Source organism: Phragmites australis, chromosome 20 (assembly GCF_958298935.1).
Source record: "Phragmites australis chromosome 20, lpPhrAust1.1, whole genome shotgun sequence".
In the NCBI taxonomy this organism is placed as follows: Eukaryota; Viridiplantae; Streptophyta; class Magnoliopsida; order Poales; family Poaceae; genus Phragmites; species Phragmites australis.
The window spans coordinates 5,943,062-5,967,198 of NC_084940.1; the positions used below are offsets into that span (position 1 = coordinate 5,943,062).

At 46.0% G+C, this 24,137-nt stretch overlaps 5 protein-coding genes across 7 annotated transcripts; 1 reads left to right on the forward strand and 4 right to left on the reverse strand.

Annotated features, from left to right (window-relative positions):
* Nucleotides 1-699: 699 nt before the first annotated feature.
* LOC133902049 (calmodulin-like protein 30) lies at nucleotides 700-1,775 on the reverse strand. Its single transcript, XM_062343628.1, has 2 exons — nucleotides 1,645-1,775; nucleotides 700-1,525 (listed from the first exon to the last, which is right to left on the reverse strand). Exon 2 carries the CDS (start codon nucleotides 1,405-1,407, stop codon nucleotides 856-858), a length of 552 nt encoding a protein of 183 aa, XP_062199612.1. The 5' UTR covers nucleotides 1,408-1,525; nucleotides 1,645-1,775; the 3' UTR covers nucleotides 700-855.
* LOC133902048 (protein disulfide-isomerase SCO2) lies at nucleotides 1,674-5,920 on the reverse strand. 3 transcript variants are annotated; one of them, XM_062343627.1, is made up of 3 exons: nucleotides 5,402-5,911; nucleotides 5,169-5,295; nucleotides 1,674-2,031 (listed from the first exon to the last, which is right to left on the reverse strand). In XM_062343627.1, exons 1-3 carry the CDS (start codon nucleotides 5,789-5,791, stop codon nucleotides 1,958-1,960), a joined length of 591 nt encoding a protein of 196 aa, XP_062199611.1. In that variant the 5' UTR covers nucleotides 5,792-5,911; the 3' UTR covers nucleotides 1,674-1,957. The 3 variants fall into 3 exon arrangements, with proteins under 3 accessions (XP_062199611.1, XP_062199608.1, XP_062199610.1); XM_062343624.1 differs by lacking the exon at nucleotides 1,674-2,031 and adding an exon at nucleotides 2,078-3,095 and having other exon boundaries at nucleotides 5,402-5,920; XM_062343626.1 differs by lacking the exon at nucleotides 1,674-2,031 and adding an exon at nucleotides 3,135-4,274 and having other exon boundaries at nucleotides 5,402-5,918.
* A 553-nt stretch (nucleotides 5,921-6,473) lies between these two features.
* On the reverse strand, nucleotides 6,474-9,331 carry LOC133902090 (probable LRR receptor-like serine/threonine-protein kinase At1g67720). The gene is made up of 9 exons (XM_062343666.1): nucleotides 9,085-9,331; nucleotides 8,450-8,990; nucleotides 7,875-8,347; nucleotides 7,654-7,789; nucleotides 7,470-7,541; nucleotides 7,319-7,387; nucleotides 7,114-7,185; nucleotides 6,815-6,886; nucleotides 6,474-6,730 (listed from the first exon to the last, which is right to left on the reverse strand). The coding sequence occupies exons 1-9, from the start codon at nucleotides 9,149-9,151 to the stop codon at nucleotides 6,703-6,705; spliced, it is 1,530 nt and encodes a 509-aa protein (XP_062199650.1). The 5' UTR covers nucleotides 9,152-9,331; the 3' UTR covers nucleotides 6,474-6,702.
* A 9,017-nt stretch (nucleotides 9,332-18,348) lies between these two features.
* LOC133901140 (probable fucosyltransferase 7) lies at nucleotides 18,349-20,230 on the forward strand. Its single transcript, XM_062342405.1, has 2 exons — nucleotides 18,349-18,541; nucleotides 18,652-20,230. Exons 1-2 carry the CDS (start codon nucleotides 18,349-18,351, stop codon nucleotides 20,103-20,105), a joined length of 1,647 nt encoding a protein of 548 aa, XP_062198389.1. The 3' UTR covers nucleotides 20,106-20,230.
* A 423-nt stretch (nucleotides 20,231-20,653) lies between these two features.
* Nucleotides 20,654-23,083, reverse strand: LOC133901405 (protein WEAK CHLOROPLAST MOVEMENT UNDER BLUE LIGHT 1-like). The gene is made up of 2 exons (XM_062342783.1): nucleotides 22,565-23,083; nucleotides 20,654-22,456 (listed from the first exon to the last, which is right to left on the reverse strand). The coding sequence occupies exons 1-2, from the start codon at nucleotides 23,081-23,083 to the stop codon at nucleotides 20,654-20,656; spliced, it is 2,322 nt and encodes a 773-aa protein (XP_062198767.1).
* Between the last annotated feature and the right edge of the window lie 1,054 nt (nucleotides 23,084-24,137).

A 24,137-nucleotide genomic window follows, 5' to 3' on the forward strand; every position in this document is an offset into this window, starting at 1 on the left:
AAAAATAATAATACTAACATCGGATCATCTGGTGAGTACACTCTGACAAACTAGCTATTGGAACCCCACTCAAGCCTCTATGAACACCGGGCATTCCAGTGTGTACTCCATCTCTATCACTAGACTATCCGATGAGTTATCCTGAGTATTCTGAGTCTTTCCTTCTTCTCTGTGTAACTTGCTTCGGTGTATGCATCCGGTGCACATCACTTAATCACCGGATTATCCGGTGAGTTGTTTCCAGCCAACCGAGCCAATGCAGGCCTCTCTGAAAATAATGCTCCGGTGTTACACTGTCTTCATCACCAGACTATCCGTTTGGTTGAACTTTGTTCTGCTTCTTTGTATTGTTTATTATCCGTTGTTCATTCCATTTTTACTGGACTATCCGATGGGTTGAACATTCGATCTTCAGCAGCGGCATCGTTCTCTAGTAATAATGTTCCAGTGTATTCATCCTTCTCAAATATCGGACCTTCCGATGAGGTCTTCAGACCTCTCTCCCATGTGACAAATATACTCTGGTGAGTTTAACACCTAGAGCACCGGATTATCCAGTGAGACAAATCTTTCTGAGACTTCTTCAATTCAGTCTAACTTTGTTCCGACTATGGTGACTTTTTTATATATTACATCCATGAGACATATTAACATATATTCTTGATAAATATGTTAGTTCCATTAACTATATTATCATTAATTATGAAAACCATAATTATAATATAATAAGATTATTTTCGCTACAGCTACATTTTCTGATGCTGATCAATTTATTCCAAGTAGCATAATACATCGTAGATGTGATTGCATTGTATATTTACATCAGGATGCTATTGGAAGCTCAAAGTCCGCGCTTCACGGCTTCCTCCGTGGGCGAGTCATCATGGACATGAATTCATCCATGTCCACGAAGCCATCGCCGTTCCTGTCAACCTCCCTCACCATCTTCCGGCAGTCCTCCAGGCTGCAGCTGTCCCCGAGGTTGCGCAGCACCGCCATGACCTCCTCGGCGCTGATCCTGCCGTCCTTGTCCCTGTCGAAGACAAAGAACGCCCTCCGTATGTCCCCCAGCTGCACGCCGTTCTTGTGCACCTCCATGAACTCCTCCAGGTCCATGTAGCCGTCCTTGTTGTGGTCGGCGACGCACATCATCCGCCGCGCCTCGTTGGCGGCGTCGGCCTTCCCGAGCCTCTCCAGGATCACCTGAAGGTCCTTCTTGGAGATCCGGCCGGGCTGGCTCGCGATCATGTTGAATACCTTCTTCATATCCTCGTCGTCAGGCTTGTAGGTGCTCAGGTCGGAGAACTGCCGGTCCCTGGCGGACAGTAGCCGTCCCGTTGGCCGGCCGGCCCTGAACCGCAGCTTGGCTATATTGTACTTGAAGGACAGGATGTTCAGATGAGACATTTTGTACTTGGTCTGCTGCAACTAGCTAGAGATGATGAACGCCCTTCATCAAAGTTCATAGACTTATACTATGCTCTGCGCCATGAACAAAGGTAGCCAGAGTACATATGCCTGACAGCTGCAGAAAGTTTCAGAATTTGGGATTCCTCTAGAACTTGCAGTGTAGGCAATCTCAAACCAGAAAGGAGGGCAAAAGATGGACCATGCCAATGTGCAAAGTAAGAATATAATATGAACCTGCTTAAGATAGTACAAACAGCCGAAAGTTCTTTAAAGCTGAGCCAGGAGCTCCCTTGAAATTTATTCCTTTCCTTTCTTTGTAGATTATTGTGATCATATCTGTCAGTGAAGAACTGAAGGATACACTTATGAGGTACATATAATAAGTTCGCAGTGCTTAAAGAACGGCATCCCCTCCATCTATCGTTGCCTGAAAGGTACATTGTGTCGTATAAAGAATCATAGGTTAACTTGTCCAAGATTGCATGCACAACCTATTACGCGGCGGTTACAAAATTACAGCTGCCGAACGAATAGGACCCCCTTCAAATTATGGTGGTTTGTCATTGCCTAGCTCGTCCATCTTTTCAATGTCTTGGCTCAATGTAATTTTCCGTACATAACCTACATAACAAACAAAATGCCCGTCCGACAAGCATGCAAAGAAGTTAGCATATAATTTTTCTGCCAGAAAAAAAAAGAACAGTGAGTGCAGTAAGCCAGTAGCAACAAAGCACAACATATGACAATTAGCCCTAAAGCTCTAAAGGAAGATCTAATTGGCCCAACATATTTACTTTTCCATGGCACAAAACATACAAATTGAAGTAGCATCAGCCAAACATATTGGTGCCTACCTATCCGCTAGCCAAAGGGATTACAAATTTACAATTAAGTGTCCACCACGGATGCACCTACAGGTCCAGTATCAATTTCATTAGGGGTTTCATCTACTAGAGGTAAGGTTACAGTACTTCAGTATATCATTCCCTCACAGGTAACCCTAACATCTGATGTCCACCGCAAGATGGTACCAGTACCTTGGTACCATGTCAGATTCAGAAGTCAAAAGAAAACCAACTGCTATCGGAGGCTTTGGCACACATTCAGTTTCTTGCACCAGCTTATGCAAACAAAGCGTGCCCTCCTTGTAGAGTGATTTCTAATGCAAGGTGGCATCTACGAGCTCGTTCATGCACATGATTGTGTGTTCAAATTGGAAGTTTTTGCCCATGCAACAAAAGGCAGTTTCACCATACATAGCTGTCTGTTATTGAACACTATACTTTCCATAAGAGATGGAGCAACCAATCAAATGGCTGTTTGGCTAAACAATTTATGCGACAAGACGAGGACTACAGAGTGGTTGAACATCTTGAATCATGTGTTGATTCGTGTGCCCGATGGTTGATACTACAGTGTAACCCTTCGATTTCAGAGCAGTGGACAAAATTGATTTGTTGACTATCAAACCAAATATCACCTATTGACCTTTTGTCTTCCTCTACAAAAAGAACCCTAAATCCAAATTCTAATTCTGACTGTGCACGCTTCTTGGTGCGACCGTCTGTAGAGAAGAAGCTCCATTGGCCAAATTGGGATGTACCTAAAACCAGTCATATCTTCCTGCTGGCCAACATAGAAGAATTTGATCAAGACCATCTTGATTGACTTCATGATGACAATATCTGAATGAGAAATTGCATTACTCTCTACTGAAACAGCAAATGGGTCAAATACTGATATTTGAATCTAGTAACTTGCAAATTATTTCTAGTAAGGTTTAGGAGTAATGGATAATGAATTGAGAGCGCCTAGTCTGCTGAGGACATAGGAGTAGGACATGACCAAAAGGTCAATTAGGATTCAGCGCCACGGTGAAAGAGGCTACAGCCACTAACGCCGCTTTGGACGTAGATCTTGTGGTTCAGTGGTGGGAATCAAGCATGGATGTAGTGTACCGTCAGGGCGGTTCAAATAGACAAGCACATCCCACGGATATGATTATCTTGAATCCATAGCGATGACATGAACTTGGGGATGGAGTCATGAGACAAGGATTTGGAATAGTCCCCATGGGGAAGGCAAGGGCAAATTTTCTGTGAATAGGGCAGTATTCGTTCAATGTTATCCATTGCTCCGAAATTGAAGGGTTTATGGTTTATTTTCACTAGGTTGCACCTAAACACCTATTTGCATAGGATATTGACCTTTTCAGCTATTATCGCTAAAAATCAACTGGAACATGCAAAACAGTGAAAGTTATACATGACATGATTAGATCAAATAATCTAGCGATCTAGCTGGTCTGAGTTAACAGGAGAGTTCTGCCATTGTTCCTGTGCAACATGTCTTGAGCTATATAACTGTAAAATTGTTTGTAGTTTATACAGTACACCCGAAATCTGCTGCCCACTTACCGTCTTTAGAAAATTAACACATAGGGGGTGTTTGGCAGGGATCCAGATCTTGGATTTTTTGGAGCTCAGCTCCAAGAAATCCAGGATTTGGAACTGTGGATGGATTGAGCATATTTGGTTAAGTCATTTGGTTAAGAAATCCAAGAAAAAATAAATGTTTAAACCACTTTATTTTATTATACAAACTCCAGATCCAGCATGGATCTCGGATCTAGAGCTGTGCCAAACAGGCCCATACTGTCATCCTGCTTGTAATTGACATGCTTAATTCAGTTTCAAATGTATTGTTCATACATCCGTGGGTATCAGAGATGAAGGACTATCCTGTCCATGGCGCAGAAATTAAGCATAACATGCTTTGTCATGATCAAATTGTCTTGATAATCAATAAATCTATAAAGTTTGCTGTAATGTACTCCTGTGACATCGATAAATCTGTCATCATTCCTACCAAAAAAATCACCATGTCAATTATTTTTCCTTGTGATTAGCATCCATGGTATACTTGTATACACCAAATGCAGGGGGTTCGAACAGGATGGAGAACTTCGATAGGAGTAGCCCCTGCCTTCGGTGCTCATATATACACATTTTGTGTAGGAAACTAAGCATCAGCTACATTACGTCAGCCAATACCACAATAACTATATGATAACACAACTCCAACAGTAAAGATTATGAGGACCACATATTTTGTCAAGAGACTTGAGTGTGATGTTTTTTTACCAGCTAACAAGACAATGCACTGAATACAGTCAAATTTATTGCTGGACTGATTTTCCCATATAAACCCTTTTGGTATATCATCCCCAATTAATAGTCAATCCACATGCAAATAGCATCGTGTAGACGCATACACAGTATGACCACAACAGGGAATGCTGGAGCTCTTAGGAATCAGTGCAAGAGCCAAGAGGATGTAAATTCCTAAACATATAGTCTAATTTATGACAAGTCAGGATTCTTCTCGCAAAAGTAATGGCCGCGTTACTGCATTAGCAACTCAAGCTGCAGCAAATAACTTAGCCGTGGTGATCAAACTATGCTAGTGTTGGACATTGTAACAGTACTGAGCCTCCACATGTAACAGTTCTATGGGATGTCAAGGTTGCAGGGTATGTTATTTGTCAACAAAAAATTCATCACAGCTATAGTTGCAAAGCCCAAGTCTAATTTAAGTTCCACATTCTGACCAATGACAATAGTTGATCTACCGGCAAGAAGATCCGGATATCCTTGGTAATTTTCCTACTGTCCCCTCTAGATTTTTTTTTTTTTTTTTGGCTCTTAACATCAAGAACAATACGAGCAGGTAATGAGAGGAAGACCAAGAGATCTCACCGATGCCCGCGCATGGCACGCACTTGCAGATGGTCTCCTTCCCCTTCTTCCTGAAGTAGCTCACCAGCCCCGTCCCCTGGCAGCTCCGGCACTTACCCGTCCATTCGTACGACACAGGCTTGCAATCCTACAATCCAAAGCCACACAACCAAACACACATGCCAAAATCATCATCAAATCCAACAACAACCAGCCAAAAAAAGAAATCACGCTCCAACTGCGACCGCACCCACCTCGATCTCCACGTCGCAGCTAAGGCGGCGGTCGAGCTCCTCCCGCGACATCGGCTCGGTCCCCGGAACGGTCATGGGGAGCGGGAGCGGCTCCACGTCATCGACCAGGTAGCTCTCCTTGTCCCCGGACCACCGCTCCCAAAACCTCCTCCTTCTTCCCTCCTTCTTCCCATCGGCGCCCTCTTTGGCCTCGACGCGCACGCCAGGGTCGCGCGCCGCGACGCGGCCGCCGGAGGTGGAGGGTTCTGCGTCGAGAGGGCGGCGGGGGCGGAACCAGTCCGGCGACGAGGGGGCGCCGGTGGTGTTGGCGGCCGCCGGCGGGTGGGGGCGCCGGTGGGTGGGCGGGAGGGGGCGAGACGAGAGGAGTGGGCCGGGGTTCGCGGGAGTCATGGAGACTGGGGTGGGGTTTGCCACTCTGAAACGGCGGTCATCGCCGGCGACGAGGCGGGAGTGGTGGCGAGAAGAGACGGGTCAAGTGGGCGATGAGCGCGAGGGAGGAGATAATAGTAATATAGCATGGGAATCGAGGAGATATCTTGCACTGCGAGGTAACGGATCGTGGGCTGTGGAAGCATTCGGGGCTGCAAGATTGTATTTGGTTTTTCGAATTTTTTTTAAATGTGTAGATTTTTTTTAAAATTATTTAATTATTTATATTTATTGTTATCTTAATAAGTGCAAATACACGATCTTATTCTAGTTCAGGAGCTCGAAGCTTCGAGCTTCACTTCATATCCTACTCAATGGATGCAGACGATGTCACTTATCAGTGTCATAAAATTATATTAACTTATACGGTTTCAAATTTAGTCAGCTAAATAGAAACTTAACTCAACATATCTAGATAGATATAACCAATAAAACACTCTTATTTTAAAAAAATATAACTCCATTTAACCTACTTTCTCTCAATCTATGTATACGATGCAACTCTACGAAACCTCGTCCGAGGAACGAAAACCATTTCTGAATTTGTCTAAACTAGCCTTCTAGTTTCTCTTCCTCTGTCTAAAAAAATCTTGCTTTTTCTCATCTAAGAAAAGTCACTCTTGTTTTTCTATGAAAATCTGTACATCTTAATAACAGAAAATACAAATAAGATTACATTTATACTGTACATACAAAAAGAGACTTCTGTTTCCGAAACGAAAAAGAAAGAGCAAAATATTGTGAGTATCAGAAAGTGGGGGAGAAAAGAAACACCATGATATAAAATTACTGGTCAGATTAGACTCTTTATTATGTCCTAATCATCCAATGATCTGAACAATTTTGCCTTCCTTGTAATGCTGTTGTCAGTGTTAGCTAAGGTTATTCCCAGGTGTATACCTGTCAAAAGCACGAGAAGGTATTCATCATTCACTGCAGGAGCAGGATGCTACGGAGTCACAAGCTTAAAATACAGCAACTCACTGGAACTTGATGCCACTCCTGTTCCTGATGCTGCTCGGAATAATGCCTTGTAGGTTATTATTCTGCACAGACCTGTGAAACAAGAAATTCAAGTGGTCAAAGATGGCTGATGAAGTAACTGCACTAGATTGAAATTGCAAGATTACAACCGGATAATTGAGCTGCTAAAGCCTGTTTGGAGGACAAGGATTGCTCTAGGAATTTGTTCAAATTTGTACTAAATCATAGGGCTTGGATCCTAAAACCACCTTTCAAACAGCCAATTGTTCAAGCATGGACTACTTGTTGATGCCACTTACAGTTCCTGAAGTCTTGGAAGGCTTCCTAGAGATTCAGGTAGCGGTCCTGTCAGTCCATTGTCCTCCAGGTGCCTTCAGATCAGAAATGCAACCATATTAGTTAAATTAAACAACCAAAATCTTCAGTTTTCTGGTTTAAAAAATGGCATTTCCTCGAAAATTTTAGAGCAGTGGGGTAACTACCCAATGTTGTACTAGTACTTACAAAAATACCGCATGATGTAGGAGGCTCATATCTGGAATCAATCCGGAGAGATTATTCCCCGCAAGCCAACTGCAACAAATATCGCTACAATTTAGCAATCTTTTTCTTACTTAGCATTAACATCTAAATCAATTTGTTTCAAGAAGCTTACATGCTCGAGACTGCAGTCAGGTTGGCAATGTGGTCAGATATTGATCCTCCAACCCTGAAATTTGTGAGGTTGCTGCAATGCAATTGCCATTATCCATTATTCAGAAATCAACAAGAGAGCATTCCATATAATTGTTTGCTGTTTGCACATTCAATATGATTTTCTAATTACATTGTTAACTTACAGCGCTATTACTCTTGCGAGTAGATCTTCGTTGCAGGTAACACCAGTCCATGAGTTCCCCCGGGGCAAGCAAGGATCGCCGCTCCAGTCTGACGGCGGGTTCAGAAATCCTCTCGCAAGCGCCTCCATGCCGATAACTGCAGCAAGTAGATGGATGATTTGCAGTTCTTGTAAGCAACTGTAAATCAACCATGACGATGAGAAGTGCACCGATCAGGTTACCATCTCTGGGATGCGTTCTCCCTCCGAGTGGAACGACCATCATGATCTCAGCCGCGTTGATCACCGGCCCGACCGGGGAGTCCGGCGCAGGCGTCAGCGTGATCCTTGTCTGTCCCGAGAGAGGCCACTCCGCGCCGTACACCATAGAGCCCGCCGTCGAGACGTTCAGGCCGGCGAAGAACGTCTCGCCGTTCACCGCGACGTCGAAGAGTCTCCAGCTGAGGGCGCTCGGCGCCCGGTTGTCCTGGAAGTATAGCGCCAGGTAGTAGCTCGCGGCCGGGAGCGACGCCGGCGGCCACTGGATGTCCAGGCCCTTGCCTCGGCTGGCCGTTAGGCCTCGCCGGAAGACGGCCACCGGGGGCTTGTTCCAGAACGTCTCCGTCGCCACGCTCGCCTGGCTCTCCACCACCGGGCTCCTCCCGTCGTCGTACGGCTCCCAGTACCGGTTGAAACGATCAGGATCATCTGGATAGCTAAGATCGCACATTTCACACGGCATGATCAGGTGAGCAAGAACGCACTGCGTCTGCAGCTTTGCAGAGCCATCAATGACGTCTGGTTGTGTTCTTGCTTACCCAACGATGGAGCCGTTGTGGCCGAAGCTGTGGCGCGCTATGGTGCTCAGGGCGTAGGCGGTGAAGTTAGTGGCGCTGTACACCGAGTCCTCCAACGGCACCACCTCGAGCGCCGAGATGAAGGGGCTGGACGTGGTGGCGGCGTTCCTGGCCAGGCACACACTGACCTCCCTGCCCGTAGAGACAACCACGGCCTCGTAGTACGTCGCGAGGCCCCTGGCGTAGTTCGCCGCCGTGTCCACCTCGCTCCACCGCGTACCCTCGATGATCTGGTCGAACACCGGCGGCGCATTGCCTCCGTCAAATCCCCCGTAGTAGTACGTCGTGCGGATCAGGTACTTGACACGCTTCTTCGCCGGGATCACATAGCAGTACTTCCTAGCCGACGTGTCCGGGAAGTACCGGAGGGAGGAGAGCATCGGCATCATGCCTGGGGACCGGAGCTCGGAGACGTTGCCGACGTTGATGAACGGGCCGTCGGGAACCCATGTCAAGTCCCCGACGACCTTCCCGGACTTGGCGCCGCAATTTATTTGGTACCCTGCGCGCGAACGAACACAAACACGGTGAACTGCTAGTCAGCTATGCGCAGAGGACGTTGTGTTGCTACAAGAAAGAACATAGGTAACCTTCACCTGACAGGGCATCGGCGCCGCCGACGAGGAAGACGAGGACGACGGCGAGGAGGGAGAAGGGGATCATTGGGGCTGATGCTCCTCCAATGCTGCTCGCCTGCACCCCAGGACAAGACGCAGATTTGGACCGAGGGGAAGGAAGGAGGAGAGGGTGCAACGGCAATGAGATGGAACGACGACTCGACAGCTGCGGTTGCCGGCTCGAGACTTTTGTTCTGTTTTGCCAGGGCGGCAGCTTGTCCAGTTTTTTTTTTTTTGTGTGTCTTTGAAATGCTCCAGTGGTTGGTGCCCCTGTTTAAATGTGCAGGACACGTTCTAAGTCCCTTAGCTGCATAACATCAGGACACAATTAATAATTTATGCTTCTGCAGTTTAGAAAGGATCAGGGCTAAACTATGCTTTAATTTCAACAAAATATAAAGGAGCTAAACTAATATTTGCTACACATCAAACTGGGGCATCATTCTGATGTTATATATTAGCCATTGGTGACACTGCAGGTTTGGGTCCTGAGGCGCCATTTGGGTGGTTGATGGAAAGCGTTTGGACAGGGACCCGGTCAGCAGGCGCTCATGCACTGCAGCCCTGCAGGCTGGCTGCGATTATTCGTTGCGTCTCGCGCTCTCCGCGGACACGGTGGATGCGTTTGTTCCTTGCTTGCTCGCGCCAATCTAGCTGAATACCTTAAGTATTTCCTTTCGCCCCTGCAGCGTATAGCCTCAGTTGATTGGCGTTTGATTCTTTCGTACAGGACGTGCTCGGATCAACTGCCCAACTAACCTGAAAGCGACGCGTTCCCCCGCGATCACTGCTCCATTCCACGCCGATCAGGCTTTCGAGTAAAGAGAAGAGGGAAAGTATACGTAGAAGATGCACAATTTTATATCAGCCAAAAAAAGGGAAAAAAGAAGGAGGAAAAAAGATGAGTAAGCAACTACTGTTTATGAGAGAAGAGGGAAAATTTGAGTTGCCGTTATGATCACAGGTGCTCAATTAGCATGTACGTGTATGTGCTTAAGATGGAGTGTGGCGATATATGGTCGAAATATCTACTGTTTTAAAGGATATATTTGACAAAACTTATAAATCATTGAAAAATTTATTGGTATCTTTGCTTCTTTGGCACTTATATATACATGTTTTAGGCATCAGGTGTATACAATAGATGAAACAACCAATGAACTTGTAATTACAATACATATTAGTAGAGGTATCTAAGCATATAATTAAGTATTTTGAATAAATCATGAGTAACATAATTTAGATAAAAGACGAGTGTTGAAATGTAAGATAATAGAATAATGCTGTTTTAATTTTCTTATGACTGTTATGCAATTTATAAAAACACAAAGGTTTTTTTTAAAAAAAATGTTGAAGACCTGCTGCAATTTTGCTGGGTTGAGGCCCGGCTGGCCTTTCAGCCTAGGTGGGGTCCGGTTTCGGCCACCGGGTTTAGGCATCCTAGGGCGAGGCCTATTTAGCATTTGAGGCCCAGGCGGGGTCCGGCTAATAAAAGCACTCAACGGTTAGAGTTTCACCCTTACTCCCCTCCTGTGTCAGCCTCCACCCTCGATCCTGCTCCCTTGAGACCTGATCTTTCTCTCTCGAGATCTGGCTTATTCGGCATGATCCCACTCACCCGCCATGCTCTGTGCAGCTCCTCCAACCTCGAGACCCTATCTCTCCGATGGAGATCCTGGATTTCATGATCCCGGTGACTATCATCAACTTGGGGCCCAAGGCGTATAAAACAGACTAGTATTTTTTTTTTATCTCTTTTCTCCCTTCAGATGTCCAATTTTCAGATAAATCAGTCGACACACATCTTGCCCTAGCCCTATTTTATTACTAAAGCTATTTGCTATGAGTTAATACCTGTATTTCCTTTTCCATGATCTATTAATTGCGAATTCGCTGGAGCTGCCTCCATAGATTATGAGGACAAGCATAGGCTCCACACCTAAAAATTCAATGAGGTGGAGAAAAGTAACTTTGCCAAGAAACTTTATATTTTTTATGCCTTCTCAAAACAAATTTGCGATGCATGTCTTTTAGCTCTGGTCGTATACCTGTTTTTTTGCTTTGCGCGGTCCTTGTGGTGTTTCTATAGCAGTCATATTGTAATTTGGCATTGCCCGTTCTCAAATTAGGCACTTCGCCAAAACGGGGTGCCAGAGTCAGAAGTAGAGCAGGCAACACGAAGAGTGTTCCAAGACGACCACGGCCATGCAAACCAAACTACGACTGGCATATCAGAAGCTTCCATGGATATTCTGTTTGCTCAGGCATCTAAGCAGTAACAACGTGAGCAAAACTTGACCCTGGAGAACCACTGTGCACGCATTGTCAGGTGGCTTCAGTACCTAGAGTTCAACTGGGCTGTCACCAATGCCATAGTCAGGAAGCTGCCTTACCACAGTTCTCATGTTTTGCCAATTGTTAGATGCCTCTGTTTGATTATTTTATTGTTAAGAAATCATATAACCAAATGAGGACGTATGTTACAATTTCGATGGCAATGGTAAAAGCAGAACTAAAGTACTAAACCTCTGGGAGAAATGTGTTGTGAAGCACGTTAAGATCATGGTTGTATAGTAAGCTGCAGTCCCTCCAGCTATGTACATACTAAAATGGAAAATAAACTATATGGAATGAATCTATTTTTTGCTAGATCTTGTAATCCGTGAGGATCGTGGTTCCTTCTTGGTGGTCTCGACAGATGTCTCCACTCTGCGGCTCTGTGTAGATTGGGCATGCATTATCTTTGAATTGTTTTTGAACCTATGTTGAAATAATGTTAATTCTGCTGAAGCTATGAGTTTCTCATGGGCTTATTTGGCAAATTACATGGTGGATGCAATTTACAGGAAGTATAAAATCATGTATGTGAAACTTTGCACATTATTAGCTTGTTGTAATTAAAGAATATTGCAAATGTACATCGCGCAAAAGTATAAATAGTAACTACGGTGCTGGAGTTCATGTGCTTTTTTTTACAATGGATACGAAGAGTAAAACCTTGCAAATTAATAGTTTGTTATAATTAAAAAAATATTGAAAATGTAGAGTAGTGGTACATGCAGCAAACCAAATATTAATCTCAGGTTTAGAAGTGACAGAATGTGGTCATGTGGAAATGTAATGACAAATACTAATCTCAAGAGATGATGTTTATTTAGTTCATGACTTTTTTTTTTACAATGGCTAGGAAGAGTAAAACCTTGCAAATTAATAGTTTGTTCTAATTATTAATTTCAAGTTTAGAAGTGATAGAATGTGGTAATGTGGGAATGTAATGACACATATTAATCTCAAGAGATGATGTTCGTTTCAGTTTTTTGGCATCCATATATTAGACTAAACATTTGAATACAAGAAGGTAAAATGACAGTGATAAAGACTAAACCATTCTAGATCTTATCGTACTACAAGTCAGGCATTTTATCGAATAAGATGCAGGCATGGCGGTGCTTAAGCCGATAAGAAAGATACATGTCACTGGGATGTAGGCATGTTGGCTGCCATCCGTGGGAAGGAGCAGTGTCTGACAGGCGGGCCTAGTTGGGAAGACTTATCACAAAATAGCGAACTTTGCCATATGTTTGAGCTACTACCGAGTTACGGAGTAAGTCAGGAGATTGGACTCATAAGTCACTATAACGTTCTGGAGTTAGCCCAAGCCACGACAAACTTGTCGAGAATGTTGATATCCAAGTCGTAGTAAAATTCCAGACTAATCCATAGTAAAATTCCAGACTTAAAAATTCTTGGGCTTCCAATGCATATTAAAAAATGATCAAAAGTAAATATAAATTGTGAATTTATGATTTAATTTTGCTAGACATTTACACAATTTTGCAGAAGTTTAGGGGGCTTTCTATAAAAGTTTTAGGGCCTTTTTGTAATAAGGGTTGAAGCTTTTAATTGCTGGCCTTATGGGTCGAGCCAACTTGGGCTACGGGCCTTTTAGGCCTTTTAGACAATCTGCGTAGGCGGGTGGCACCTAAGGCTGAGACAACCTAGGATTTGGCCCAGGTGACCTTTTTGGCCCGTCCAACCCAGGCCGGGAGGGGAGCCCCATATAAAGGCGAGAGGGCGAAGGCGGTTAGGGTTAGGGTTTCACGCCCCTCTGAGAGGAACCGTCCAGATAGTATTGTAGTTAATTATTAGGATGATCATTTTTCATAATCATACCTATAATAGTTAACCGGAATACCACCCTAGTAGTCCTAATATGTGTTTACTTCTAGGATCGGAACACATGCCTTTACAACAAGCACATCATCACAAAACATAATAAAGAGCGGGTAATTAAATTAAGTTACAAGTCTTTAAGTAATTTAAACTTTACAACAAAATACATAAACTGACATTTTTAAGTAGCTATGCAGCGGAATAAATTACATAACGACAAAAGATAGGTAGCACCATTTGCCCTAAGGCGCCACCCTAAAAAACATCTCATGAGTAGATGGCATTACTCCTGCCCATCACCAACATTGGCGGGCGTAAAATAGCTAAATACTAGTTCTTTCTCACCTGAAAAGTAAACAAAGTACATGAGTACGAAGGTACTCATAAGACTTAATCCATAGTGGGTACTTATAATAACCCAACTCCAAAGAGAATGCAATGGATAAATTAGCAAGGGTTCGGCCACAAGGTTAAGTGATTTCATAAGCAATGCTATTTCGACTCAAGTGTAAGCATCTATATCTACCCAATACACCCTTCTATCTTAAGATCATCAACATAACATAACTATAATTTGTACCATATCAACAACACCATCAATTTTCTAACATCGAAACTCTACGATTGATGCAAAGGGATAGAAGCATGCTCATAACCGAGAGCGCGACAATTCGAATTGATCTTACACCCTGCAGGAGTACTTGTTTGCCAACATAACACGAGGTCATTGGCTTGTGCTACCCACTAAAGTATACATAAGGGGGTACTCGTGAAAACCTTTTCCAATTGAGCCCCAATCGTTTGAACATGCACCTATAGGTGCGGAGGTCCACTAGGGCTACTCTCGAAGCAACCTAATTATGCCTAAAGGTATGGAGGTAGCTAGAACTACTCTCCGAGCAAACTAGATACCTCTACAAGCCTATTATGCCCACGACCCCTTTACGAGTTATCTCTACAAGCCTATTATGCCCACGACACCATAGACCAACAAGCCAAAAGTTCATAGCTACAAAAGTTATTCGGCTTATCTTGCTATTATATCGACATGTGGTAAGTACGGAAAGTGCCAAAGTCAACTACAACAACGGTCGGTCCTTAAACGATTCAAGCAGGCCTATAGCATCTGAGACTCCCTTCTCAATCCATCCCTATTACCTGCCCGAACCTCGCCTCCTCCTTACTAACTTACACATCCCTCCATTATCATTGTCTTTGTGAATAAAATAAGCCCTAAGCTTACGAACGATGGTCGACTCACCGCTCGACTTCTACCGATAATATAAGCCTTGCTAAGAATAACATATTCATTTTAAATTAGACAATTAAGTGCTATTACCCGGGGTTACAATGGATCAAAGGATAGCAATACTAAGGAAGGGTAATGCAACAACTAGGATCTACTCAAAAAATCCGACCTCTACTAACTATCATGTGTGACATACATATAGTATACTTTATCAAATTAAAGACAACATATGATCCAAAGTAATTGGTGCAACATGCTTAGATGCTTGACTTTCTCAAGTGCTTCACAATATCACAATTAGGTTCCACCTCAAGAATAGCCCCGTCGCTCTCTGGTTCATCGATCGCTAAAAGAAAGAACGGTGTATCACAATTAACATGATGAAATGCTATGATACATGCACCAAATGCCATAAAAAATGAATGGGATATGAGGTATTGAGTAAAGAATATGAAGAAATAATAATCATACAAATTGAAGTGCGAAAAGCTTATGGTATAAAAGATTTATTTAAGGTCTTAAAAAGGATCATAATTAAGTTAGCTATAAAGATTAAATGAGCTTCATAATTTAAACAGCACTTTCATACCAAAGTATACTTTCCTAGATAGCACTGATCATAACTTGAATTGTTCAAGTGGTTTCATAACTTTAGTACATGGTATTAATTAACTGTGATTTAATTAAGATAAAACACATTTACTTAGAAAGTATTTTTATTGAGTTCCAACATTTTTTACATGTAATTCATACTCATACGAAGCTAACGTACCTAGTTTCATGATTTTTGGAGTTTGTATGAATTAACTAAGAAATATACAAGCTATCATCAAAGTTAACAAAAAAAAAAAACCTCTGATGAACACGGATTGAATATGGAACCTCTGGGTATTGGAACTTTCGAGTGAGGTTCTGAGCGAGGGTTCTCTGTTAGAAATTGCTTGGATTAACCTAGAACCTCTAGGTTGTAACCCGGAACCTTATAGTAGAATGCGAGTTTTTTGATGATTCGTCTGCCGATTCAACTTGCATGTCTCAACCCAACCCACATACGCATGTATAGACACTAAAGCATGGATTCTAAACCTATCTTGCTCACTCCACAAACTTGATTCACTAGTTCTAACTCATTCAAACATCCCTTCTATTTATAATGCGTTAAGAACACGATACTACTTCGCCATTCCTTGATTGTAGCCCACAAATCCATCCAAAAACCAACTAAGACGTGCATTGCTACCATGGAAACCCTAGAGGCTTATCCAAGGTTCTTGTTGAAGGGTGGTGACCGTCGATTGAAGAAGAAATCGATGGGAATGGCTTGGAGAATTGACTTTGGATAAAGTGTGAGAAACTCTTGGATGGATGGGTAGTTAAGGAGGTGGGGAAAACTGTGGTAACACATGCATACCTCGATTCTTGCTCTCGGGGACAGATTCTTGAGGAAGAAAGGAGAGAATTGAGAGAGAGGGAGATGGTTGCTGCTGTCTTTCTCCTTGGTTGGTTGAAAGAGCAAGAGAGAGTGAGAGTGAGAGGCATGGGGAGAGGGAGAAAGGCTGCCGGTGCTATCCAAGAGAAAAGGGAGAGGTAGGCCAGCTAGGTGGGCCCCATTTGCAAGTGAAGCAAGCCCATTTCAACTACACCCTCATATCTTTCTCTTGTATTTCTCCTTCTCTCTTTTATTAAGCCAAGGATGCTCTAGTGCTCCAATAATTTTAGGAATTAAGGTGCAGCGATAATAAAACAAGATGAACCTCTTTTAAATGGATTCACCCACAACGCGTAAGCAGAGGTTAAACTAAAGAAAACTCTAATGTCGAGTATTTTCATAACTCAAAGAAATTTGTTTAAACATCCATTAGAAATAAAAAGCACTCCTCCATGCTTAACAATTAAACATGATGCTCATGATGCATGATTACACTTAATGATAGGTTTATGAAATTGGGATGTGGCACCCTCCTTTCGGCCCGCCGCCATTGCCTCTGAGCCAACCGTGTAGGCTTGTAGTCGCTGCAGCAGCGCACCACCGTAGGTGGTCACTGTCGCCACTTCACCTACGAGTCCATTTGGCTAGGCTGAGCGTCGCGGCCGTTGGCAACGTGCATGGTGCGATGGATTTCATCGGAGGGGAGGCTAAGCATCGTGGTCACCATTCCGGGAGCAGGCATTGGCATGATGGAGGGGAAGGCGGTGTCGTGGTCACTGTCCCAGTAGCAGAAGATGGCGACAGCATCGCCCCTCATCGGTGTGCCTCAATGGGAAGGAGGATGGTGGGGGCGTCGGCCAGATAGTAGGTGACATGGCACGTGGGACATGATCCTCCGCTCACTGCCACCGTAGGGGCCTTTCCCTCCTCGGATATTTCAGCTTCTTATCGAGGAGGCAACGTAGTTGCTGGTGCTCAACCCGCCCTGATGCGAGGAGCCTCTCCACAAGGCTATCCTCCACATGATCAGGCCATTTAGGCGCATGCCGTGGATGATGCGTCTCAGGACCTCCATCCACCTTCTCGCGCCAACCGCCTTCCATCATGCTCGCATACGGTTGTGCCACCGCGCCTTTGGCGCCTGAAGAGCGACCGGGAGGAGGGGTGGCATCACCACTATCTCTGCGCGCGACGATCCGTTGAGGCGGATTGTTGGCGGTTAGAGTGGTCGAGCCGCGAAGGGGGCATGGCGGTCATGAGCGGTGGGGGTGTTGAGTGCTAGCAGCACGGGGGTGACCTCCTCCAAGGTGGTGAGCTCCTCCACGGTGGCTACCTCTTCCATGGTGGTGAGCTCCTCCACGGCGTCGAGCGCTACCAGCGTGTGGGTGACCTCCTTTACGACGTGACGGCATCGAGCGCCAGCAGCGCGGGGGCCATCTTCTCCATGGCACGACAGGGTTGAGCACTACCAGCACGGGGGTGAGCTCCTACACGGCGGTGAACTTCTCCAGCGTGGTCGCTGGGTCGATGTGGATGCGATGACGACATCGGAGAGGATGCGAGCGGCCTGGTGCTTCTTCTTCTTTTCTTCTTTTTTCCTCCAGCATGTTCATGTAAATCCCCTACATGCTCCACCGCTCGTGAGGTCTGTTCCACAGCTATGTGTCGCCTTATTCTGTCCCTGTCCTAGAGCGAGCGCGCAGATGTCACATGTTATCCTGGCGATCACCGCTGTCCTGCGGCATAGTGAGGCGACGAAGAGGAGGTGGACCTAGAGAGAGAGAGAGAGAGAGAGGACTCATCAGAGCCAGGGCAGGCAGCATCCTGACCGTTTATTTTGTATCCGATAGACCATAGAAAAAACAATGATGTGGAGTAGCTCACACGCAGGGAACGCAACCGCATTTAGATTGTTAGAGATTGCTATGTGTGTCGCTGTGACTTGCCGCCGCGCTGGTGCCATGCTGCACGTGACTCTCCGCAGTACTGTAGCGACACTGTAGCGACACTGTAGCACCAGGTACCGGTTCTGCCGGAGTTGCTACAGTACCCCACAAATAACTGTAGCAGCTGGATCTGCAGAAATGCCTCCTCTGCTGGAGATGGCCTAATGCAGGCATGTTGGTGATTGCGTTCAGAGTACACCCAGTTCCGGTCACTTGGCACGAGACACGTCACTAAATTTAATACAAAGCAGCTGTGAGTCTTTTCTCAAAGACTCGGGCATAAACAACAGAAGTTTGCATCTTACACAACGTCGCCGTTACTTTCGAGCGGCGAAAAGTGAGCTCCCGGAGTCCCAAAAGTCTCCTCCGTCTGTGGATCGGGTGCATCGATGTCCTCTGCTCTGCTCCCCTCCCCCTTGCGGCGCAGACAAGGGGACGACGAAGGAATGGACAGGAAGCTGACGCGGCTGCCTCGCCAGCCGGCGCAGCCGTCGGCGTCTGCGAACAGCGCGGTGTGGCCCGTGGGGCTGCTCGTCGCGCTCTGCTTCACGACGCTGCCGCTCTTCCTCGCGCTGTCCCCGGGGCGGCCAACCTTGCCCAACGTGCGGCAGATGGGCATCAGGGTAACGGTGCGCCACGGTGCGTGTGCGCGCGTGCGTGCCTGCGTGCTTCGTGTGCCGTAGCATTTCGCGATTACGCACAAGGCTGCGTGCTCGCTTACTCACACTTGTCGTTGTCGATCCATGCAGAGGATGCGACGAGGCCGTCAGAGCCATTGGACTCCCCGCCGGCGACCCGGGACATCCTCCTCGGCGGGCTGCTCTCGCCGGACATCGACGAGAACTCCTGCCTGAGCCGGTACCTGTCGTCACTCTACCGCAAGCCGTCGCCGCACTCGCCGTCGCCGTACCTCGTCTCCCGGCTCCGCAAGTACGAGGCGCTCCACCGCAGGTGCGGCCCGGGCGCTCTCTTCTACGACAAGTCCCTGGCGCAGCTCGCCTCCGCCCACAGAAGCATGGGCCTCGTCGAGTGCAACTACCTCGTGTGGACGCCCGTCGGCCACCTTGGTGACCGCATGCTCTCCATGGCGTCCGCCTTCCTCTACGCGCTTCTCACCCACCGCGTCTTCCTCGTGGACATGACGAAGGATATGGCCGGCCTCTTCTGCGAGCCCTTCCCCGGCGCGTCCTGGGAGCTCCCACCTGGCTTCCCCGTGCAGAACCTCACGCAGCTCCGCCGCGGCAGCGAGCACAGCTACGCGAACCTACTCAGGGCGAAGAAGATCGAGAACGGCGACCCCGCCGTGCGGTCCGAGTCGCTGCCGTCGTACGCGTACGTCCACCTGGAGCACGACTACAAGCAACAAGACCAACTCTTCTTCTGCGACGACGATCAGACCGTGCTGGGGAAGGTGAACTGGCTGATCCTGCGCTCCAACCTCTACTTCGCGCCGGTGCTGTTCCTCGTGCCGCACTTCGAGGACGAGCTCCGGTGGATGTTCCCTGCGACGGACACAGTGTTCCATCACATCGGGAGGTACCTGCTCCACCCGTCGAACAAGGTGTGGAAGCTCATCACGGGGTATTACACGTCGTACATGGATAAGTTTGAAGAGAAGATCGGGCTTCAGATCACGACCCTCACGTGGAACCCCGTGTCGACGGAGGCGTACTTCAAGCAGATCATGGCTTGCACGAGTCATAAGAAGATCCTGCCCGAGGTCGACCCCGAGGCGGCGTCGAGCGAGCACGAGGTGACCGCGACGACGTCGAAGGCTGTGCTCGTCAGCTCGACGCAGCCAGAGTACGCCGAGAGGCTGAAGTCGATGTACTACGAGCATACGACGGTGACCGGCGAGGCCGTCAGCGTGCTGCAGTCGGACGCCGGGACGCAGCCGCGCAAGCAGAAGGTGCTGGCGGAGATGTTCCTGCAGAGCTACTGCGACGTGTTGGTGGTGAGCGGCTGGTCCACTGTGGGGTACGTCGGCCACAGCCTCGCCGGGGTGAAGCCGTGGCTTCTGATGTCGCCGAGGGACCAGACGGCGGACAGACCCCCCTGCGTCCGGACAACGTCGATGGAGCCGTGCTTCCACGCGGCGCCGAGCTATGACTGCAGGGCCAAGAAGGACGGGGACCTCGGCGCCGTTCTCCAGCATGTCCGGCACTGCGAGGATGTGGTCGACGGCCTCAAACTGTTTGACTGATTTTGGTACAGTTTGATCAGATCAGGCAAGTTTTTTTGTTGTTGTTCCAGAAGTCAAAAAAAGAAGGCAAGAGCAGTTTCAGAATAATTTAAAAGTATAGATCGATCCAGATGTATGTAGAAATATTGTGGCCTTCTTTTTTGCAAAAGAAATCATTTGGATTTGATGTGATTGATCTTCTTTTGATTAATGTACTTAAGCAAAGGCATATAAATGCAACAGATTGCATATGTGATTTAAAAGGTACTATTTCTAAACCGGATGTTTCTCATACAGTTGAAATGCAATTTTTGAAATGACAAACCATTCCATGCAACAGGATTCAGAGAGGTTCTCAAGGACTTGCTTCTTCTCAATGCATCAGTGAAACAGCCAAGACACAACTTCGTTAATACAACGAAATATTGCAAGATAAAGTCTACGACTCAAATGAAGTTTCAATCCTGAACAATAACTACACATCGAGTATTCAAATCCTGTAACCTATTTGTTACAAGTACAAAAGAATTATACCAAATAACTAAGCATATTATCAATGCAAAGGATGGCTACTTTATATGTGTCTTCTTCCTAGACATGAACATCGTCACTATGGACCGTGGGAGGAATGACTTCCGCATCTTTGACTCTTTTACCGTAGTTGCCGCTATAGTGTCAGCTCTAGATAATGCTCCAACCGTATGAGGATTGGAAGTAGATGATGTTGCATCAAATGACCACGACGTGCTTTTCAAAGTGGGGATATCACCAATGGCATAATCTGATTCACCCGCTTTCATCTGTTGCTCATGCTTGGTCCTCCGCTTCCTCAGCTCGTTCTCCATGGTTAGCTTGCCATATTGTGCCGAATTAGATTTCTCCTGCGCCGCCCTCAACTCAAGCCTTCTCTCATCAATCTGTTTGGTCAGCTGCTCCAACTTGTTCAAGCTCTTCACCTCTGCCTCCTTCGCTTCCTTGATCTTCTCAACTGCCTTGATGACCTGCTTCTTGGATAGATCCTCAGCATCTTGTGCTTTCTTGCTTAACATATTGTACTCTTCGAGTGATAACGTCACATTGTTGTCACTTCTTTGGTAAGATTGGGATTGTACTTCTGCTTCGGGTTTGTATTCCTGCAGTGCATTTGCTGAGGCTGTGGCAAATTCTTCAGATGCATTCACCGCAAGTATCTCTCTCGATGCCGCTTCTAGCCTCAACTGGACGACATTAACCTGTGCCTTGGCTCGGTCTGCCTCTTCCGTTGCCTTCGCCACCTCATGATGGGCCAACTGAGCCTTTGCCCTTGCTTGTAACATTTTTTCAGTTGCCTGCTGTAGCTCCACTGGCATCTCAGCTTCTTTTGTTCTCTCATGGACAATGTTGAGCTCAAATATCATTTTGCTCAATTCTTCCTGGAGAGATGAGACAGTAAGAGAAACAAGGTGTTCTTTGTGTCTCAATGCCCTGAGGTCCATCTTCTCCCTCTCTAGATCACCTCGCAATGTAGCAGCAGCATTCCAAAACCCTTTGACCTCATCCTTGGCCTTTTTAATGTCTGCCCTCATATCCTCAAGCTCCTTTCTGGTCTTTGCCAGCTTCACCCGAATGCTAACCATTGGTCGCTCAGCCTCTCCAGGTGGACTTCCCACTTGAGATGGTCTCTCCTCCAAATAAGCAGAAAACTCATCTTGCAAATTCACCAGCAATGTAGAGGCAGCTTCCAGCTTGGACTCGAGATCTTTGTTGACCAATGTTGCATCACTCAGCTTTTGAACCTCCTCATCAGCTTCCTTCAGCTCATTCTGCCAATTCACCTTTTCTTGTTGATACGCAAACGTGAAATTTATTTTTCGTTCCTCTGCTATAATATGCGTAGCTTGTGAAGAGGTAAGCAACTCTTTCAATGTGATGAGCTCGAGGGTGAGGTCCTCAACTGTTTTCTCAATCTCCTGCGATGCAGCACTGGATTCACATGCTTTTACCTCAGCATTGTCCCTTTTAGAATTTAAGGACGTGTACTCCTTCTGAAGTTGTTCCAGCTCATCTTTCACCGACTGTAATTCTGCTAAGGCACTCGCATGGCGGTATTTTGCTAGTTCGATCTCTGCCTTTGCTGCAGCACTCTCTCTGCAAGTAATTCCCTGTTGTATCTCCTTGAACCGTATATAAGCGAGCTCTGAGTCTTGTTGTGCTTGTACTGCCTCGGTTTGTGCCTTTTCCAAGTTTAGCTTCAGCCCTTCTATGATCCGCCTAGTGCTACACAGTTCCATTACAACCTTGCTTTTCTCGACCTCTGCAACTTCTGCTATTCTTTGGTACTCAGGAGCATCTTCCAGCAACTTGTCAAGTGCATTTTGGACATGTTTACGTCTCTGCACAAAATACACGGAATGGAACATCATGATGTCATAAGTTAACGACCAAAATAAAAACAAAGGAAATGAGACGTACGAAAAACATTTCAGTAGAATAGACATTACCTCTTTCCAGTCAAGAATACCTCCAAATTTGCTTACAGCATCTTTAACAGATTCTATTGGTGCTCCAGTGTCAACAAGGACTCTATTGTCTATAGACTGAATGAAGCGTTCAGCGATCTCTGCTGCCTTATAAATGTTTCTTTCAGCTGAGTTATGGCCACTTATTCCCTTCCCTTCATGCAGGTTATTGCGATCCTCCTCTCCTTTGCTTGGATATAAATCATTAATAGTAAAGGAACTTAAATCTTCACATAAATGTCTAGTGTGACCACGACAGCTTGTGTTCTTCCCTTGAATCTGGTCATGGCTATTCTGCTCTCCATTGTTCACAGGCAAATCATTAGTTGTAAGCGAACTTAAATCTTCACTCAGATGTCTAGTATGAATAGCCCGGGGACTTCCAGAAAAATCAACTGAAGTAATTGTCCCTGAATCAGTCAAGTTTGTCACTAAATTGACGGTATCAGAAGCAACAAATACTTGTGGCACCGGCACCTCTTCATCACTCACTCCCTCCATTCTGCAGCATGCAGGAGATAACTGAATGGCACGACCAGAAAATTATCATGGATTGATTTGGATATCTGTCAAGTAATTACCTTGTTAGTTAAAGAAAATGATGTTAAAGAGTCCCAGTCATAATCCATGAAATTTATCAATATTATATAAAAGTGGCCACAAGTTTTTTTCCCCGACAATGAAGACAGATGGATTCACTTACAAAGCAAACATTTTCAATCATTTTTGTCGGGGGTAATCTATGACAATGATCCTAGATATACCGGATGATGGACGTGTTGATCTATATTTTCTATAGGTGTATATCAAACTGGACTCAAGAATAACAAGATTTATCTAGGTTTAGACCTTCCGTAGGATAATAGCCCTACGTCCTGTGTATTGTCTTATGAATTGGATGAACTTGTTACATAATGCACTCCTTTTTACAAGTAGAGTTTTCACTCATTTATATACCAGGGGCAAAGATACACAAACAAACGGACCGTGCCAAACCCTGTGGCAGACTTACCCCTAGTCGTGCGATGCGGCCATGCTCTTGACAATACCTGCTGCTGGCTGACACTCTGCGGCGCAGGACCCGCCTTGTAGGGCACCCTCTTACCTATTACACCAACAGTAACCCCCAAGCTCCCTTGTGAATATGGTGGACTCAGTGGTTCAACAACGGGGTCTGTTGTCGCTGCATGTCACGTGGTCGTGGACAGGTCCGGTCGCACCACTCTGGCCCCAGGTGATCATAAGTTTGCCTAGGGAGTGGTCGTCGGCGCAGCCCACATCAATGATCGACTCGGAAAATTGCATCCCGAGGGGAGGTTAAACGTCTAGAGAGAGAGAGAGAGAAACGTGGGAGAGAGGGAGAGAGAAGCATGGGAGATAGGAAGAGAAAGACGTAGGAGAGAGAAACATTAATTGTTGCCAGGCTCGAGGGAATTTCAGTTCCCCACACGCGTCCCTTTGAATCTCGTGTGAATCCGACCCACAACGGTTGAGATACCACGACGACCCTTTAAATTGGAGTACCCACATCTCCCCATGAATCCTTGCACCGCCT

Excerpts from the sequence above, each read along its gene's own strand:
- LOC133902049 (XM_062343628.1), bottom strand. The coding sequence starts at position 1,407 with ATGTCTCATCTGAACATCCTGTCCTTCAAGTACAATATAGCCAAGCTG.
- LOC133902090 (XM_062343666.1), bottom strand. The coding sequence starts at position 9,151 with ATGATCCCCTTCTCCCTCCTCGCCGTCGTCCTCGTCTTCCTCGTCGGC. Across the intron at positions 8,348-8,449 it reads CACAACGGCTCCATCGTTGG|CTATCCAGATGATCCTGATC; the intron begins GTAAGCAAGAAC and ends GTGCGATCTTAG. Across the intron at positions 7,542-7,653 it reads CTCGCAAGAGTAATAGCGCT|CAACCTCACAAATTTCAGGG; the intron begins GTAAGTTAACAA and ends ATTGCATTGCAG.
- LOC133901405 (XM_062342783.1), bottom strand. The coding sequence starts at position 23,083 with ATGGAGGGAGTGAGTGATGAAGAGGTGCCGGTGCCACAAGTATTTGTT. Across the intron at positions 22,457-22,564 it reads GTATTCTTGACTGGAAAGAG|AGACGTAAACATGTCCAAAA; the intron begins GTAATGTCTATT and ends TATTTTGTGCAG.
- LOC133902048 (XM_062343624.1), bottom strand. The coding sequence starts at position 5,791 with ATGACTCCCGCGAACCCCGGCCCACTCCTCTCGTCTCGCCCCCTCCCG. Across the intron at positions 5,296-5,401 it reads GCTGCGACGTGGAGATCGAG|GATTGCAAGCCTGTGTCGTA; the intron begins GTGGGTGCGGTC and ends TTTGGATTGTAG. Across the intron at positions 3,096-5,168 it reads CGTGCCATGCGCGGGCATCG|ATATTGTCATCATGAAGTCA; the intron begins GTGAGATCTCTT and ends TTTCTCATTCAG.
- LOC133901140 (XM_062342405.1), top strand. The coding sequence starts at position 18,349 with ATGGACAGGAAGCTGACGCGGCTGCCTCGCCAGCCGGCGCAGCCGTCG. Across the intron at positions 18,542-18,651 it reads CAGGGTAACGGTGCGCCACG|AGGATGCGACGAGGCCGTCA; the intron begins GTGCGTGTGCGC and ends CGATCCATGCAG.